The sequence below is a fragment of the Syngnathoides biaculeatus genome, chromosome 2 (genome assembly GCF_019802595.1).
Source record: "Syngnathoides biaculeatus isolate LvHL_M chromosome 2, ASM1980259v1, whole genome shotgun sequence".
Classification (NCBI taxonomy): Eukaryota; Metazoa; Chordata; class Actinopteri; order Syngnathiformes; family Syngnathidae; genus Syngnathoides; species Syngnathoides biaculeatus.
The window spans coordinates 161,801-181,163 of record NC_084641.1 but is presented as its reverse complement, the minus strand read 5'-3'; the positions used below and the strand labels follow the sequence as shown (position 1 = coordinate 181,163).

The 19,363-nt window shown below is 42.1% G+C and overlaps 1 protein-coding gene and 1 long non-coding RNA gene across 2 annotated transcripts; both read left to right on the top strand.

The window, feature by feature from the left end:
* Positions 1-2,352: 2,352 nt before the first annotated feature.
* Positions 2,353-10,023, top strand: LOC133494056 (uncharacterized). Its single transcript, XR_009793263.1, has 3 exons — positions 2,353-2,462; positions 3,310-3,459; positions 9,800-10,023. It is a non-coding gene; the product is annotated as an uncharacterized LOC133494056 (long non-coding RNA).
* Positions 10,024-12,342: 2,319 nt separating this feature from the next.
* bhlhe23 (basic helix-loop-helix family, member e23) lies at positions 12,343-13,833 on the top strand. Its single transcript, XM_061808162.1, has one exon. The coding sequence runs from the start codon at positions 12,840-12,842 to the stop codon at positions 13,527-13,529; it is 690 nt and encodes a 229-aa protein (XP_061664146.1). The 5' UTR covers positions 12,343-12,839; the 3' UTR covers positions 13,530-13,833.
* The last annotated feature ends 5,530 nt before the right edge of the window (positions 13,834-19,363 follow it).

Sequence of the window (19,363 nt, the reverse complement as noted above, 5' to 3'; positions counted from 1 at the left end):
ACCAGCTGCTTTACGTCATGATCAATTGGGCCAAGATGCACACAAACATCATCTCACAGTATCACAAAAGACTAACCTTGTTCCTCATTGGAGGGCCGCTAAAAGAACAACCATTTTGCAGCGCCTTTGGTTTCATTCATTACTCCTTTTCCTGCCATTTCATTCCAATCATTTATACTCCAGTGAGATTTTGTTCAAAAATGCAGTTTTCCAGTTCATACTACGCTCACATTAAAAGCCGTCGTGCTCAAAACAGAAAATGAAGTTAAAATTGGCACATATCTTCTAAAACAGACACAAATGACTATTTTAACAATGCTATGCTTACATTTGCCTGAGACAATAATTAAATGCTCTACTCACGCACCGATGGCCTCCATGTAATCAGTTTGAAGTTTTGTTTTTGTGAATGTACTGTACAATAAGTCAAAAATCAAAAGAGGTGATTAACAACCTGTTGAGGATCAGTGTTGTTCTGATACAGTTTACCCGTCTTGTGCACAGTTTTTGGCAAATGCTTGACGGGCCTTTTTTTTTTCTTTCCGTATAATTTGCCATAGTTTCACCAAAGCTCCTGAAGGCCAAGATACAGGTAAATGGTGTGCTCACAAGTGCAGGGAAAATGATTGACACCTTGTACGTCATGGATTCTAGAACTTATCAGTTGTTTTTCTGCTATGGTTTCTCAAATAGGTGCAAGATTTGGGCTGATAATGCTGATTTTTGTTTTTAAGGATCATTTTACTAATGTATGTACGACTGTCAGGTCAAATGGACTGTTTTAACAAATGTGACAACAACTGTCATTTTTGTTTTGAGAGAAAAAAAATTCCGCTTTATATCAGAGCAGTCTGTGCGTATCAGAGAAGCCTTCGCTTGTTTCCTTATGATGTGTCAGTCTGTCATCCATATCAGTAAAAATCAAAACTACTGTGGTGTCACTCAGTTATGGTCAAGAAAGGTTGCCTCCTTGGTATTTCTTTGTAGGTGCACCACCGGCAACAAGAAAACCATCAAGCACATAGAGAGAGCTAGAGTAAGCCTTCAAGTGTAAAGCATATGTCACCAGTGGCATAGCTTGCGGCAAGTTGAACTTCGCCCTCCCATTCCTGCTGTAACTTTATTACTCTTGAAAAGTCGTACGGTTCCTCGTTGGGTTATTGGCATCTTGTCTGCCAGTTAAACGCTGAACAAGCTGAACGCACAAGTGTTGTCGGCATCCCAATGTAGTGAGAGGATGAAGCCATTTCTCGGAGGCAGAATGTTCCAGTGCAAATCTGGCACATTTTGTTCTTGAAGAGTGGGCAGAACAGCGACGGTCTGCACTGTTACTAATTGTGCTCGCCATGTTTCTCTGTCTTGTAATCTGCTTCACTGATGTTTCAAATGGACACTGTGCCAATTAAAGGACTAAAAAAATGTTACATATTGTCATACTGGCGTAACACTGATTAGTCATGGTGATTTTGATGCGGTTGAGACACAGTATTTCAGTCGTTGACATCCCAATATGAATTCAAACAAGCTGCTGCACCTTTAAGGGGGGAGAAAGGCAAATTAAAGTGGGTCACAGTAAAAATATCTTCAACAATTATTCATAGGATCCCGCCTTTCTCTGCATACCTCTGCCTTGCAAAAAAAGAAAGAAAAAAGTCTGCATTGCACAGCAGTATAGAAAGATGGCATGGAAAGAGGGAGATAAGAAGAGGCATGAAGGAAGGAGATTTTTGGGTAAAAAAAGAGTGAAGAGAAAGTACAGTACAGCGTGTCATTTGTTGACTTCTTTTGCTTTGGCTCGTGATGAAACGTGGGTGCAATGTGCAAAAGTACAATGCGCAACGTGTGCCAGGAAAACACTTTCTTTGATGATCGGTTTTGCATAGGCGTCGTCAGCAAGCCTCCCACCAAACACCAACACTGAGCGCACCCTTGCAGACGACTGCCAAGTGGCTCGCTTAAAAGCGCACTAACCTCAATCTGCTGTGAAAGAACAGATTTGCGGAAGCATTTCCGACAGAACTGGAGTTTCGCAGACTTTTGTGACGCTCCTCCAAGGTCACACATGAAGTTTGTTGAAGTATTTGATGAGACTGCCTTGATTAGAGCGGAGCATCATCAATCAGAGGTTTTGATTGGCCGAAAGGGAGACCGAAATTCCAGTGCAGCACAGGGGCGTCATGGCTCCCGGGTCCCTGTAGGGGTGCACTGTAAATCCAAACCTTAATCAGATTCGGCAGCCAGAGATCAAAGCGGCCTGTTCCATCTTCACCAAACTGGAGCACTTTGATGGGTGTGTGTGTCATAGTGACAGTTGTGTGTGTGTGTGTGTGTGTGTGTGTGTGTGTGTGTGTGGTGTGTGTGTGTGTGTGTGTGTGTGTGTGTGTGTGTGTGTGTTGGAGTAGGTGGGGGGGTTGCAAAATTCTGGATACATAAGCAGGATCCTAAACAGGATCAACATAGCGGTAAGTCCAAACAAGTGTGCTCCAGTACATTCGCGTATCGTGAGGATTCATCGGGTGTGGCCCTTGGAAATGATCCCGTTTAACTAAATTGGCATGAGATTTCGTAAACAAAAATTGTTAGAATGCGCCTATGCCAGTGAGATATAATGACAGGCAGAAGAAAACTACTAGGCATATACATGTTTTACCTGTTTTCGCTTTTTGGGGTACAGTTGTGTCATGAGATAGGGCTGGGGAGATCAACTAATTTGGCCAAGTACACTTCAAAAATAGATGAGGTGATACTTCTGACAGTCCTAATAGCAATTGCTAATGTTTTAGCATTTTGCAGTCTCAAATTCTGCACACCAACTTTACTTAGTACCAACTGATGTAGTTTAAAGATCGAAGTCCTTGCCTCATAAATGAGAATATACTGCATGTTATTAGTTAAAAAGATATACAAAATTTTCTGTTTTCTATATAAATGATATATTTTATATAGTCGTGAGTTCGTTTCTCACTGGGGCGCCCACTCTAAGAGTCAGGGAGGAAATCTGGCGTAAAAAATGTGACAAACAAATATGAGCGTGACATCTGAAATGACTGTGACGACCCCTAATGGGACAAGCCGAAAGAAGGTTATTTTGATAGTGTCATTGTGTCTAGGTTTAATTCATCCTGTGACCACACTCATACCTCTAAACACTTGTATCCCCACTAATGTGACATTAATGTTTCAGAATTTATGGGATGGATTTTGTGGTGTGTAAACATTGCATTTTATAATATTGCACTTGGAAAAAAAATAGTATTTACATAATTGAAGACAATGTTCAAAATTAAACATTTTTTTGCTTCGGGTCAGGTTTCAAGCTTCGGTTCCTTGTGCTGCTATCTTCTGGTGGGCGTCTCTTGGCGACCTGGGGGCAGTGTACTGACTGAGATGAGAGATGGTCAAAACTTCTCGATGCAGTAATATTGCTGATTCTTCACAACTGATATAGATTAGATGCCTGTGAGTATTGTTATATTACCGGTCTATGTGTGTTGCTTCACCTTTTATCTTCAACTATTCATTGCTTAAAGGATTATAAGACAGTCACCAAGAGATGATTCCTAAGACTGTCAATGTTGTTTCCCTATTATGTGTGAGCATTAAGCTAGCAGGTATCAAAACAAAACTATGTGGTTGTATTATATAAATATGCAACGTGCACTTCACTTTATGTTTATTTTGACAGTGACAGCTAGAAAGTCGAGTCACTGTAGTTTTGTTTGTTTTTGTGTGTGTGTGTGTTGTGTGTGTGTGTGTGTGTGTGTGTGTGTGTGTGTGTGTGTGGTGTGTGTGTGTGTGTGTGTGTGTGTTTTTGTAGGTAGCATTGCTCAGAGTTTTTTTTCAAAAGGTAAAATATGTGCCATACCACAATAACACTGAATACTCTACAAGTGGAACTTGCATAACACATCCAAAGCAAGAACTGCAAATATCCATACTGAATAATACCAGTGGAAAGAAACCGGCTCTCGGGTGACACTGCAGGATGCACGTTGCAATCAGTAATGATCGCAACATGTGCGCACACAATATTCCAGTCAATGACGTAGAAAAAAAACTGGACTACGCACAGGCCCCTTTCACGTGGTCAACTCCCGGTCAGGGCAAAACATTGCTTTGGGTACTATTTCACGGGAAAGTTGACGTCCTTTGACATCCTTACAATTTTAAATTATGAAACATAATAACATCGACTTTAATTGGAATACGTTAGATTTAGCTTTTTTGTTGTTGTTGTTGTTGCACTGGTGGCTGTCAAAACTGCAGGCGGTCACAAAGAACTAATTTTTCACCGGTAAATGTGTTTCAGTTTAATCATCGCATCGTTTTTCATAACAGTGTGTGTATGATTATCATACTTATTTTCCCTGACCAGAAGTCAGAGCCTGTTGACCATGACGGAACCAATGATGGCTGCAGAGTGCACAGTCCAGTTTTTATTCTACGTCATTGATTCCAGTCCAACATGACGCCAGATTCCGAGCAATAGTAAAGACTCTTCTGCCACATGGTGGACTAGGGCTAGTACTGCATGAATAAAGAGCGTCAACTGCAACGCGCTCACGTTGGCCAGCAAGCAACCCTTGTATGGCAGCCGAGGTTGCAGTTGCCATGGTGACACGGAGTCGCATTGAGCAGGCTTTCAAAGCATCGCGTATTTTTACCGAGTATGTTGACACTTTTGGAATGCTTGCGAAGCTTCTAATGCTTAGTCCGGCAGCAAGCAAGCTACGTATCAGCAGGAACTGAATTTGAATCAGTTATACTATAATTCTAGTTGCATTCACAAAGTGGATTACAAAAACTCAATTTGTATTGTTTAATTGGAAACATTGTGCAGCCGGGTCTGTCTGTACACCCTGACTACACTGCGTTATGTTCTGGTGCACAGAAGGAGACTGGACACATGAGGTTGCTGTCTGACTGGTCTTTGATTTCCTGCATCATATGATATGAAATCAAGAGTGTGAGCTTCATGCCATCCAAAAGGCCACCTCTCACAGTCAAGAGTCAAGGCAGACTCACATTATGCTCTGCAACCTCACAATTTTAAGAAAGATAAAACAATACATGCATGAATAAATTGTATATGAAATTCATAATAAATGATAGGGCAGTGCTTAATGCACGGTATTAAAATAATACAACCGGATCACATGTGACTGCAGAAATAAATAAAATTAAAAAAAAAAACTACCAAACCAAAATACATATATAAATAATTTTAAAAATCAAATAGACATTTCTCACAGGGACACTTCCATGTTAGTCAGCAATATATTTTAAATATGAACTCTAATAATCTCTGAATCCAACCAACTATGCACATACCTGCATCATATGAAATGAAATCAAGAGTGTGAGCTTTATGCAATCCAAAAGACATAAAAGTTACAGGAGAGGTGGATTAGCACTTGGGCTGAGGCGCACCCCTCCAAAATCCACGCTCACATACACACATGCAAGAATAGCTGCACGGTTATTCAGCTTGCCTCCTTACTCAAATACAGCAACACAATTCGGTATGTGAATTACAACTTTTACAACGTGTCACCGAACAACAGTATTCGAACTTTTTGGCTTGAAATGATCAATAAAACTTATGAAAAAAAATTTCTTGTTACCGCGGCTTCAGGTACATACCTCTCACAGAGTCAAGGCAGACTGACTAGGGATAGGCCCGACGTTACATGACTTCCACCGGTTTTCAAAATAAAAGCACTGAGTTCGCAAATAAAGAAAATATAAACTATAAACCCCAAATAAATAAACATGTCAAACTGAAGATAACATTACAATAGTGAGGATAATCCCAAACACAATGTGAGAGATTTTGATGAAATTAATGAAAAAATAATATAACCAACTGTCTTTTTTATGTTACAATTGCGTTTAAAAGCTGATTCTGAATAGTATCATTTGAAATAGATTTTTTTTTAGTTTGAAACTGAATTCCATTGAAATTCAACGGGTAATGTAAGATTTTTCTGTGTCCATAATGAAAATTGAAATGATCTATTTTCACATTCATGTCCGAAAGGAAGCACCTTTGTATTTCTTTACTGTACAACGGACTCCACAAAGGGTTAAGGAAAGTTGGTGTATACATTAAAAATACTGTCACCGGTAGAGAAGATTTGACTTTGCGGAGAGTCCCCTATGTGACATTATAAATTTGTTTTTTAGAAAGGAGATCTTTTATCGCCGATCGATTGTTATTCCTTACAGTTCCCAGATGTCTTTCACAGCTAATTTGAAATGAAATTTGTCGAACTGAATCTGAAATGATCAAACCGAATGTGAAAAGACATCATTTTCATTTCCATTGGAGGTTAAAAAAAAACCTATTCACTTTCAAATTTATTGGAATTCATTTTCAAACTAAGTAATTCAATTTCAAATTATACTGTTCAGATTCCATTTTGAACTGCAAAATTTGGCAAAAACGACACTTATTTCCAATTTTATCAGACAAAATATGACAAGCGTGTGCAATATGCCATCTTTTGAAAGTGACACAAGGTAACACAGGTACAATAAATATGTTCACGTTTATTGAGAAGATACATATGATATGCACCATATATCTAAATATATGGTGCAACAGGAGCCTGCAGATAACCATCGATGTTTTTTTTCTAATACTTGAAAAATGGAATGGGAACACAGTCAGAAGGCTCACACAGTTCCACCCAAAAAAATATTGAGAACAATAACTCACATGTCATCGTCACATGTCATCTACACAGCGTTCTAATTGATTGTGATAATAATTTATTAATACATACCAGCAATGCCAATCGAGATGGAAAGCAGAAGACGTCTGTCGTTCACTTTTATGCAATCGTGTTGACAACCCACTCTGTCATTCACACGTGCAGACAATTTGCTCTTTCTTTGAAGCTTTTGAGTTTGTGGTAGAAATGTGGAATACCTGGAGAAAATCGACACATGTGGAACAACCTGCAAAATCCACACAGAAAACTGATTAACCCGAACACAGACAACCTCATATTTTACTCCAAAGACGTTTCTGCCATCTAGTGGCCAAGATAACCTTTTTTTTTTCCCCTGCATGCTTACGATTTATAGGGAAGTTCTATTGCAGGCTGGCCTCAACTGTTGTTGATACTTAGTTTCAAGCTGTGGTACTAGTAGCTGGCATTGGGCCGCACGTTTTGTCAAGAACAGATCCTGTTTTAAGATACTGTCCAATGGTAGTGGAAATTGTACTACACGTCAGAGCAGCGCAGCAGCCATAAAACCTCTCAAATTGGCACAGAACTACAGCTGGGGAAAGAAAAACTCTTTGCCATGTGGCAAGTTTGCAATGCTGCTGCAGTGTCACTTGGTAAGCCGTGAGCAAGGGAAGGATGTGCTCACAAAAAAACTGCAAAACTTAAGCTGTCAAATTCTGATGACCCTCATATCTGTCTGAATGGAACCTGAAAGCCAATAGAAAAAAAGAGGAAAGTGTATGAGTCATTTTCATATCATTTGATCATCAAGACAATGGTGAGTAAATGCCTCAAATATTGAGAAAATCAGAATAGCCGCTCCAGTCACAATTCATTTTTTGTTTGATATTTTATATCTTACATAAATAATTAAACGAATAGAGTCACCCTGGTCACTGGAGAGCCTAACCTGTCCATAAGTGTGAATGTTGGTCTGCATATTTGTGTCTCTAAGCAAAGCAAAGGAAATTTATCTGTGCATCGCATTTCATACACAAGGTAACTCCATGTGCTTTACATTTAAAAAAACAAAGAGATCAAATATTTAAAACGGGATAAAAAAAATAAAAATGACAATTAAACCGCATACAGTGCAAGTAATTGTATTAAAAAGTGGATATACTCTCAAAAATCACGAGATAAAGAAGAGTTTTCAATCTGGATGTGAAAACATTCACACTTGGGGGCGACATGACTTTGGTGGGCAACTTATTCCATTTGTGTGCAGCATAACAGCTAAATGTTTGCTTTGGTATCTGTGCTCCACTATTTGACCAGAGTCAGTCGATCTCAGAGCTCAACTGGGCTTGTTTTAGCCATTTGTTTCATGTATTCAGGACCTAAACCGTTTAGTGATTGATATACCAGTAACAGAACGTTAAAATCAGAATCAGAATCAAACTGGAAGCCAGTGCAAGGACTTTAGGATTGTAGTTATATGCTCTGACCGCTTTGTTTTGGTGAGAACGCGAGCTACTGCATTCTGAATGAGCTGCCGCTGTTTAATACTCTTTTGGGGGAGTCCAGTCAGAAGACCATTACAGTAGTCAAGTCTAATTGAGATAAAAGCATGGATGAGCTTTCCCTGGTCTGCTTGACACATACAAGCCTTGACTGTAGATATGTTCTTCAGATGGTAGAAGACAGTTTTTGTGATTGATTTGATGTGATTACTGACAGTCAGGTCGGAATCAGCATTTCTTTTCAGCAAATCTTTTCTTTCTTGCCAAAAACCATTGTCTCAGTTTTCTTGAGATTTAGTTGAAGACAATTTTGGCTCATCCAGTTATTTATGTGATTTAGACAGCGGCACAATACCTCAATTGTGTCATATAGCTGTGTGTCATCTGCATAGCTATGGTCAAAATTAAAGTTTTGAAGAATTTGACCCAAGGGTAGCATATACAGGCTAGACAGGAGGGGTCCAAGAACTGATCCTTGAGGAACCCCACAGGTCATTGCCATTTGTTGAGATTGAGCACTTCCAATTGTTACAAAAGCTCCTTTCCTCCAGGTAGGACATAAACCATTTAAGGACTGTTCCATTTAGTCCTACCCACGTTTCCAACCTGTTCTACTGTCATTGACATGTGCAACGCCAACTTCCCTGTTGACCCTAAACAAGAATGTTTTTTTTTCTTTTTTTATAGACAGAGAGAAGCTGTTTTTCATACCAACCGCCAGATGGCACTAAATCCTAAAACTTGCAAAGAGCAGCCCCACACAATGAGTTTTCTTTCTTTTCTTTCTCTCTGTATCACATTGTTCGTGTAATCTCGTGTTCTGTGAAACGGTAACAAGTAAGACAATATTTAGAGTGTCATATATTAATTCAGATGTTTCAAATGGAGAAATAAAACATGCCAGATGGAAAACATATGTGTAATTTTTGTAGGAATCAAACAAATAAAATAGTGGAGAGACAGATTACCCATATTTCTTATAAAAAAAAACCCTCAGTTGCATCACTTTTGAATGCAGTTGTTCAATTAATTCAATTAATTTTCCATTCCCATTTAACAGAACCTATTGAGGCAGAAGAATGTGGGCAAGAACCGAAAAAAAAAACAAATAAACAAATATCAGATACAGCAGGTGAGGACAGACAGAAATGGAGCTGATGTAGAGGCCATGGTGTCCTTGAGCAAGACATCATTATCCTGAAGTGCCACCTAAAGTAGTAGTATTGGTAGAGATATATGGTACTCTTGCTTCATCGTGGTAGACTTTTGAATTCATCGTGTGTCATTAAACCTTTATGGGGTTGACAAGACTTTTGTTGTGATTGACATTGTGGACCCCGCAGATTCGTCATCCAGGGTTTGAAAATTCATTCATTCATAGACTCTTTTTTGGAGCGTTTGTTCCATTATTTGCCTCTGTATGATTTACTGTATTATGGCTCAAAAAAAAAAGTCTGAAAATCATCTTTTGTTGGGGGGGAGGGTAAAATATTTCCTTCAGTAAATCATATTTATTGACGTAACATCTCTTTAATTAAGAAAACAAATTGTAACTGTGTGTGGCCAACACTCTCAAAGCTTTAAACTTGTCGTCCACAGCGCAAGGCAGAAGGTCATCCACCCAATCACAATTGGACCGGCAGCGGTGTTCGACGTCTTTGGTAGTCAGCGGATTTGGATGGATAAGATGGCGGCTCGTTGTCGTGACGATCGTTTCGATGAACTCTTCTGATATTCACTTTTTGCAGCTTGTGAAGACGGTGTCCTGTATTTGTGACTGTTGTGCTAGCCTTTAAAAAAAATCTCTCAAGCTCTTCATTAAAAAAAAAGAAACACATGCAACAAGTTTGAGTGCTGTTACTGGAACTGAATTTTGAAGGATGATGCTATTTTACCCTGTGCCCTCATATGTACTGAGTTATAAAAGAAAAACGTGCTTTACACACACGCACGCACACATATGAAGCATGTTCACTTTTGTACCTCAGTAAATGTCATAGTCTGTACTTTTTAAAATGTATTTATTTATTCATTCATTCATTTCTTGGGAGTGAAGGAATTCAATCATTGGACTTTTACAAGCAAAAATATCAGTACAGTAACTTAAGTGGTGTGCGCAAGTCATTGTACCCCTTTAATCGTATTTGCCACGGACGGTTCTTGGAGCGAACTAACAATTCAAACAATAAGGTTGTAAATGGGGAATATCTTGCTTTTCTAAATCTGTCGCAGGCTTCCTGGTTGGTTGCTAATGTTACTTTTTCTTTCTTTTCTTTTCTTTTCTTTTCTTTTCTTTCTTTTTCTTTCTTTCTCTCTGTATCACATTGTTCGTGTAATCTCGTGTTCTGTGAAACGGTAACAAGTAAGACAATATTTAGAGTGTCATATATTAATTCAGATGTTTCAAATGGAGAAATAAAACATGCCAGATGGAAAACATATGTGTAATTTTTGTAGGAATCAAACAAATAAAATAGTGGAGAGACAGATTACCCATATTTCTTATAAAAAAAAACCCTCAGTTGCATCACTTTTGAATGCAGTTGTTCAATTAATTCAATTAATTTTCCATTCCCATTTAACAGAACCTATTGAGGCAGAAGAATGTGGGCAAGAACCGAAAAAAAAAACAAATAAACAAATATCAGATACAGCAGGTGAGGACAGACAGAAATGGAGCTGATGTAGAGGCCATGGTGTCCTTGAGCAAGACATCATTATCCTGAAGTGCCACCTAAAGTAGTAGTATTGGTAGAGATATATGGTACTCTTGCTTCATCGTGGTAGACTTTTGAATTCATCGTGTGTCATTAAACCTTTATGGGGTTGACAAGACTTTTGTTGTGATTGACATTGTGGACCCCGCAGATTCGTCATCCAGGGTTTGAAAATTCATTCATTCATAGACTCTTTTTTGGAGCGTTTGTTCCATTATTTGCCTCTGTATGATTTACTGTATTATGGCTCAAAAAAAAAAGTCTGAAAATCATCTTTTGTTGGGGGGGAGGGTAAAATATTTCCTTCAGTAAATCATATTTATTGACGTAACATCTCTTTAATTAAGAAAACAAATTGTAACTGTGTGTGGCCAACACTCTCAAAGCTTTAAACTTGTCGTCCACAGCGCAAGGCAGAAGGTCATCCACCCAATCACAATTGGACCGGCAGCGGTGTTCGACGTCTTTGGTAGTCAGCGGATTTGGATGGATAAGATGGCGGCTCGTTGTCGTGACGATCGTTTCGATGAACTCTCTGATATTCACTTTTTGCAGCTTGTGAAGACGGTGTCCTGTATTTGTGACTGTTGTGCTAGCCTTTAAAAAAAATCTCTCAAGCTCTTCATTAAAAAAAAAGAAACACATGCAACAAGTTTGAGTGCTGTTACTGGAACTGAATTTTGAAGGATGATGCTATTTTACCCTGTGCCCTCATATGTACTGAGTTATAAAAGAAAAACGTGCTTTACACACACGCACGCACACATATGAAGCATGTTCACTTTTGTACCTCAGTAAATGTCATAGTCTGTACTTTTTAAAATGTATTTATTTATTCATTCATTCATTTCTTGGGAGTGAAGGAATTCAATCATTGGACTTTTACAAGCAAAAATATCAGTACAGTAACTTAAGTGGTGTGCGCAAGTCATTGTACCCCTTTAATCGTATTTGCCACGGACGGTTCTTGGAGCGAACTAACAATTCAAACAATAAGGTTGTAAATGGGGAATATCTTGCTTTTCTAAATCTGTCGCAGGCTTCCTGGTTGGTTGCTAATGTTACTTTTTCTTTCTTTCTTTCTTTCTTTCTTTCTTTCTTTCTTTCTTTCTTTCTTTCTTTCTGATTTTAGCTCTCTCTAGTAAGTTTCTTTCGGCTTGTTTTTTTTACGCCGGATGCCCTTCCTGACGCAACCCTTCTCAGGGAGTGGAGGCCCTGAGAAGGGTCTCTATTCCTCTTTTTTTTTTTGTTCCAACTGTTGTCATTCATGGAAATTGAAAAAAAGAAACACCCTTTGACAAAAGATAGAATTTACCGGTTTTAGTTCAAGAAAAATATACAGGGGACTGTAAAATATTGAACAGATAGGTTACTTGTAAAAGCAACCTATAAGTCCAGTCATTTTGGACTTGGTTACTCCCCCACCGGTGCACGTGCACGTGTTCGAGTGTCATGAAATGCACAATGAAGTGGACTGTGAGTCACTTCCAACGACCGAATACTGGAGAAGCTTTGCTGCTGTTGATTAAGAAGTCGCCCTGATTGGACGAGCCCGTCATCCCGGCGGACGTTGCGCGCCTACTAACTAACTGGCCGCGTGCGCGAGGCACCAGGAGAGACTCACTGGCCGGAGGCGAGGGAGGGAACGCGGACGCATGCACGCCATCGTCACTTGGACAAGTTCAATCCCAACTTGTTGTTGTTGTTGTTGTGGTTGTTGGAGGCGGCAGCGGCGGCGGCGAGCTGTGCGCGCAGCAGCAGGGGCAAGGAGCAGCGCGCACATGTAGACGCGTTCACAGTCCTCACATCAGTCTCCTTCTTCAAGACGCACGGAGAGGGCTTCCCAGCTCCAGAAAGAAACGGGAAGTCGAAGGGGTTTGTTTGTTTTCCCTCCCCCCTTTTGTTTTCTTTTGGGAGCGAAGATGAACGCAAGCGACGAGAACCTGCTCAAGTCCATCAGCAACGACGCGCTCCTGGACCTGACGCAGCGCTACGGTCAGTCGGCATTCGGCTTCGGCGCCGGCCACGGCCCCGGAACCCCTGGCCGCTTCCCGCTCACGCCGGCCGCCGACTTCCTAACTGGTCAGACGGCCAAGTCCAACGAGAGCGGCGGGGAGCACACCAGCGACGACGACGATGGCTTCGATTCGCTGGAGTCCCGGAAAAGAGGCGCGCCCTTCGGGGACGACAAGCCCGGGGGTCCCCTGGCCAAGAAGTCCAAGGAGCAACGCTCCCTGCGGCTCAGCATCAACGCCCGGGAGAGGAGGCGGATGCACGACCTGAACGACGCGCTGGACGGCCTGAGAGCAGTCATCCCGTACGCCCACAGCCCGTCGGTGCGAAAACTCTCCAAAATAGCGACTCTGCTCCTGGCCAAGAACTACATCCTCATGCAGGCTCAGGCTCTGGAGGAGATGCGGCGGCTGGTGGCCTACCTCAACCAGGGACAGAGCCTCACGTCCCCCATCCCCGCCGCCCTGACGCCCTTCGGCCAGGCCGCCACCGCCGTCTACCCCTTCTCGGGCTCGGCTCTGGCCAGCTGCGCCGACAAGTGCTCCAACTTCTCGGGGACGCCGTCCACTCTCTTTAAACATTGCAACGACAAACCTTGATGCGCTCCCGGCACTCCGCTCCGCCGAACTTTTTTAACTGCGTACTGCATCTCCGTCGCTCTTTCTGTCCCTCTCTCGTTGATTTTTATTGAAATCGTTCTGTGAGAAAATTGTGTGCGTCATTCCGACCACGTTGATGCTACGATGTCTCGTCCCGATCGGGCAACTATTTTAGGCCTTGTCACTTTCTTGCTCGCCCCTGACACAGACCCGCTCACGATAAAATAAAAGCAAATAATCAATTCATTAATCTATGCAAAAGTAAGTCATTCAAGTTCGACTATTACTTATAAATTTTACTAAAAGTAGGAATGGATTTCCCGTTACTGATGTTTTGATGCTTGATATTTCCTCCCAAATAATAATATCATGACGACTTTTTATTTTTTAAGGTCTTGCACATGTCACATGATTGTATCGTACAACTGTGAAAATAAGCCCAAGTGTACTAATAAGGCTTTTCATTCATAGCCTGTAAGGATAAAGTTTTTTTTATGATTTTTTTAGTTGTGTCGCGAAATAATTTCATAAATTGTTGACGTGTTTAGAATTAAACATCATTTACATGCTCGTATTCGCTTTGATTCATTTTAACCATCCTTTCAGCTCTGCATTTTATTTTGCATAGAGTAAATAATAAATGCACACTTGAAATGCCCGTGTTAACGAGTCAAGTACAATTTTTCATTTAAAATAAAAATAATAATAACAATTGGAACCCTACCGAAAAAATTCATCGTCACTGAAATAATTTCGGGTTGGACTGTTTGTGTGAATCCCCACGTCTGATGACTTGGCAACTTTTTTTTTTTTTTTTTTGCATGAGAAGCCCAATGACATGAAGAGATTGTTCCGAACGAGCTCTGTGGGGCTGGTGGGCCCACTTTGGTACGCCCAGGGTCGTGAGTGGGGGTCGTGGGGGGACCGAGCGCGCAATAGCCGCCCCGGGGCCACCCAGGACCTGTCTCTGGGTATTTGGCTGATCGCAGGCTCCCATGGCGGCCTCTTACACCCCGGACAACACATTAACGCGATTTCAGATTCTGTCTGCGGACAAGGTTGCTTCCTTGCGTCCATCTGCCTGGGCGGAGAATTTTGAAAAAACACCTCGACAGGAAGCACTCAGTCAAGCACGTTAATTCCTCTGTTTTGTTTTATTTTCCAACACTGATATTGATCTTTGTGTGTGTGTGTGTGTGTGTGTGTGTGTCTTGGATTTTTTTTTTAACGTACAGCAATTATATTAGTTTTAATATTGAGATACTGCTGAACTCTTCTAAATAAATTACGCAAGACATTGAGTGGAAGACTCTCCCTTTCTGCAATTTAGCTGCTTGTCACAACAACAGCCCTCAGTGGTATCTTAAGTTGCCCCCTCTGATGAGAATTGTCTTGCGATGGATATTATGTGACAAACACTGCCCATGATGCCCCCCCCCCCCCACACACACACACTCCATCACTCTCTACACGGCCTTGTTGTCATGAATGAGATCGTTGCCTTTTTTTTTCAACTTTTTGGGGCTGCATGATGTCACTTTTCCTATGTGTACATTCGGCCTCGTGAAAATGTAAATGATTATTTTCCAGGATTATGTCAGCGGTGGCAGACATTTTATGCGGCCATTTGAAACATTATAGCCAGCTTGGTGATATGTGCATGTCATAATCACCCTATTTCGTAGTCATACATGTGCTTGAGAAATAGCTAATTGTCGTCCCTTTGTTTCAATTTGAAGCATACTCATCTGGCTGTGATTGGATTTGACGAGATTTTTACTGATATTTGCACTTCTAGAGTGGCTTGTTAATGCTGATGCCATAATTCATGATTGCAATTTGCTGTGAAAATCCAGAAGAAAAATAAACATGTTGGTCATTTTGCCTCTAATTGATATGGCTTGAAATGATCACATAGCGACACTGCACCACATTCACACTGTGCACTCGATGCCCACAATCCATTTTAAAAAATGTTTTAATACTCATGTATCCAAAATGAAGGTGTGCACCAGCAGACTAAAACCCGGGATGAGGAGGGCTAATAATCCATTTTGAACAAGACACTGTATTGTGCGATTTAGTCATCACGCCGACCAGTCCTCTCAGTGTACCCGCCTTCTGCCGACAGCCCGGCGTGGTGCAGGAGTATACGGACAGACTGTGTGATGTCTGTAAACATTTGTGTTTGCTCCCAGTGGGATGGATAGAGAGTGATTTCATTAGCGCGGCTCCAAGCTTTGAGGTATGTTTGTGTGCTTTTTCTCCAACCCGATGCTATGGTACAAAAACCATATGCCCTTAAGTGCGTACCTCTGCCTAATGCTTCTGACAGCGCTGTTTTCTCTAATTAAGTTCTCTTCATGTGCGAGCTTATGTGTCTGATGCACATTGTAGCACACATACTGTACCAACGACAACTGCGGGCCTCCGAGGAAAATGAGCATGCTTCAGCTCTTATTACGCTTACCGTGGAGGACCAAAGGGGGTTTAAGACATTGTTTTAATGTTTTATTCAAATCAGCAACTACAGTAGTAGTACTAGTTAACACTCTGGTCACTTGGGGTTCTGTGGGGTGTGCTCAGGTCAAAGGTGAGCTCAAGAGTGGAGTCGGTAAAAAGAGGTGCCCGTGCCCAGTGAAACCCATCACCCATAAAAAAACGGAGTCCGCAATGTTCCCGCAGTGACGTCATGCGCTCTTCGTCCCTCCCAGCCCCGCCTTGTCGGAAAGCATGAGCGGGTGAGTCAGTCGGTTCCGAGTAGCTACGTGATTTGGGGTGACGTTGCTGCGAGTGCGGCGAAACAGGTCGGGGCCCTTCATTCGTTAATCTCAGCGAAGAGAGGGTTGGGGGGGGGGGTGTCTGGTTCCATGTGTCTGCGTGCATTGTGTTTGTCTTTATATGGCCGCAAGAGCCTCTAAACAGGGCAGCTGGGCAAAAAAAGCGTTTTGCCTTAGCGCCACAAGGCACCTGACACCACACATCCAAGGCCCAGACAGCGTGGAAGGGACTAAATTAGGCTTAGTGAGAGCGGTGAGCACGACAGAGCACTAGCGGGTGATAATGCCTTTGCTGAGCGTAACTTACTACACTTGCAGTGCGTATAGAAAGTCTAAACACCCCTGACCAAATGTCAAGTTTGGGGGAATCAAAAAAAATATGACAAAGATAATCATATCAAAGCATTTCCTTCCATTAATGTTAATGTTAATTCCATTAACCTACACAACTCGATTGACCTCTCTGTGAGAGGTACTGTAAAATCAGGGACCTAAGAGTGTTGGTTTCCCAAGTGTCCACACCCTCTTATTACGGAGGATGTGGTTGTGTTGAGAACGAACCAATCAAATTCCAGCTCACGTTAAATGGGAGCATCAGCACACATGTCCTGTCCTTTCATGTGCCTCCGATTGCATCCAAAGAAATTTCAGGTGTTCTGGTAGGCTTTTGGCTAGCACGATAGTGGAAATGGTTTAAGCGTTGGCCTCACATTCATGAGGACTGGGGTTGAAACCCCGGCCCTGTATGGAGTTTGCATGTTCTCCATGTGCTTATGTAGGTCTTCTCCCGGTAATCTGGTTTCCTCCCACATCCATAAAACATGCATTCATTGGCGACTCAAAATTGCCCCGAGGTGTGATTGTGAATGTGACTGTTGTCTGTCTCCATGTGCCGCGTGATTGGGTGGCAACCAGTTTAGGGTGTACCCCGTGTCCTGCCCCTTGACAGCTGGGATGGGCTCCAGCACTCCCCGCGACCCTCGTAAGGATGAGCGGTGAATAAAATGGATGGATGGGTGGATGGATCTTACAATATAAAAGTATCCATTGGCAGAATTGCACAACAGAATTTCCAAGGCATTCAACGTAGCTTGGGAGATTCATAATATCATAATCAAGAAATAAATATGGCACAACAAGCACATTAAAGAGAATCCATCCAAAATTGATCAGAAGAAAACTTGTCAAGGAAGCTGCAAAGATGCTGACGGCAACATTGACAGAAGTGCAGGAGTTGCTGGCAAGTCCTAGCTGCTTGGTGAACCTAACAAAACATCTCCTTCATATATGGGGCACATCAGAAACCTCGTCTTATACCGACAAGCAGCCAAGCCTAGCTACATTTCTCAAAAAGCCACGAGAAATCTTCCAAATGCACGTGGGAAAATGTGTGATGCTCAATCAAACTTAAAGTTCCAACTTTTTTTTGCCCATAATTTCAAAACGTATCATTGGCTCTTTGTGATCAGTTGAGCAAGTTCTCTGAAGGACCTCCTCACCAATTTGTTGAACACTCACTCACAAACGCCAGTGATTTTTGACCCCCCCCCCCCCACTAACTTCTCTCGCCACGCTCATCACTCTCCCCATTTAGCTCGTAGTTTTGACAGAGGATAGGAGCTGACAAACAGGGGCATCCGTTACTGGAGAGATGCCTAATCTCAGTAATGGCCTCACAGATACCGGACCGGTGGTGTGCAAACACACACACACCACACACACACACACACACACACACACACACACACAATTCAACTGGCTGGACAAGCGTACATGTAAAGCCCTGAGGTCAAGTCCCATTTCTGTGCTTAGCCATTTGTATACACTGTAACCCCCTTTCACTCATAGACGGCCAGTCTCGTCCCCCCCCCCCCCCCCACTATTCACGCGTGGATGGATGCACACGCAAACATCCTGGGACCAGCACCCGTCTTCGTGTTCAGTACCAGCTGAGGAGCACCCTGATTTTGCGGGGGAGCAGGGGAAGCTCGTTATCCTCATTAATTAATGACAAAAGCGATGTAATTGGCCATCCATAATCCTCCATGTGGAGACGGTGTGACAGGTGGAGATGCTTCTAAACACACACAAACGCACAAAAATGTTCACCCTCGTGCGTGTCTCTAACGATGCACTTGCATGCAACGCTGGTAATTACGTGGAAGTAAGGCCATATATATTTTTATGCCTTAAACGAAGTGAAAGTATGTCAGTTGACTGTTTCATTCTTATCCAGTTGGGGCGTCACGGGATGTTCCACTGGGGCCAGAAACATGCGTCACCCACCCCACAACCACCCACCCCCTCCTTTGTCTCATCGCCAACTCCTTCCCCACATCTGAATGAAAAGACAAGATTAATAGCAGTTCCTGTCGCCGACTAGCCTAATTAAAAGCATCGGAACATGCGCGTGGCCAAGGATCAGTGGCTTTTAATGAGGAGCTTGTTGGCTGATTTGGGCCTCATTTTCTGCCTAATAAGGCCAGTTTAAAAAGTAATTTTGGTGGGATGTGACTCCTTTAAACCTGCTCATTATCAATGAGAGTGCTTCACTTAAGTACTTGAGGAAACGCTGTGTTTAATTAATATTGTGCCGGGAACGTGGATTAGCTGACAGGACCGGAATGGCGGCGCGCAAGCAAACTGGGCTCGAAAATTGATGAAGAACTTTCAAGGGCGCTGATTTCATTAAGCAGCTTCATTACAGCCCAAATAACTCTTCCTGTCATTGCACTGATTCGGTCTCACAAAGACATACTCAGTACATAATCTCAAGGAGCGCTTCGCTGAAGGCACTTTTGCTCCAGGTGATCTCCGCCACGTTCCCTCTCTGAGCTGCGCAATATTTGTTCCGCATTTTGCTCATTTCCCTCTCGTTTTTCTGCCAGAGTTCACCGACAGAGCTTTAAAGGTCAAGCAGTTTAAGGGCTTGAGAGCGTTGCAGCGACTTTCACTACGCACCAGGAACCCGCACACACCAAGAAGAAGGCTTACGGCCTCTTCATCCCATTGTGGTAATCTTCTTAGCCCCCCAACTCTGCTGTTCAATATGTA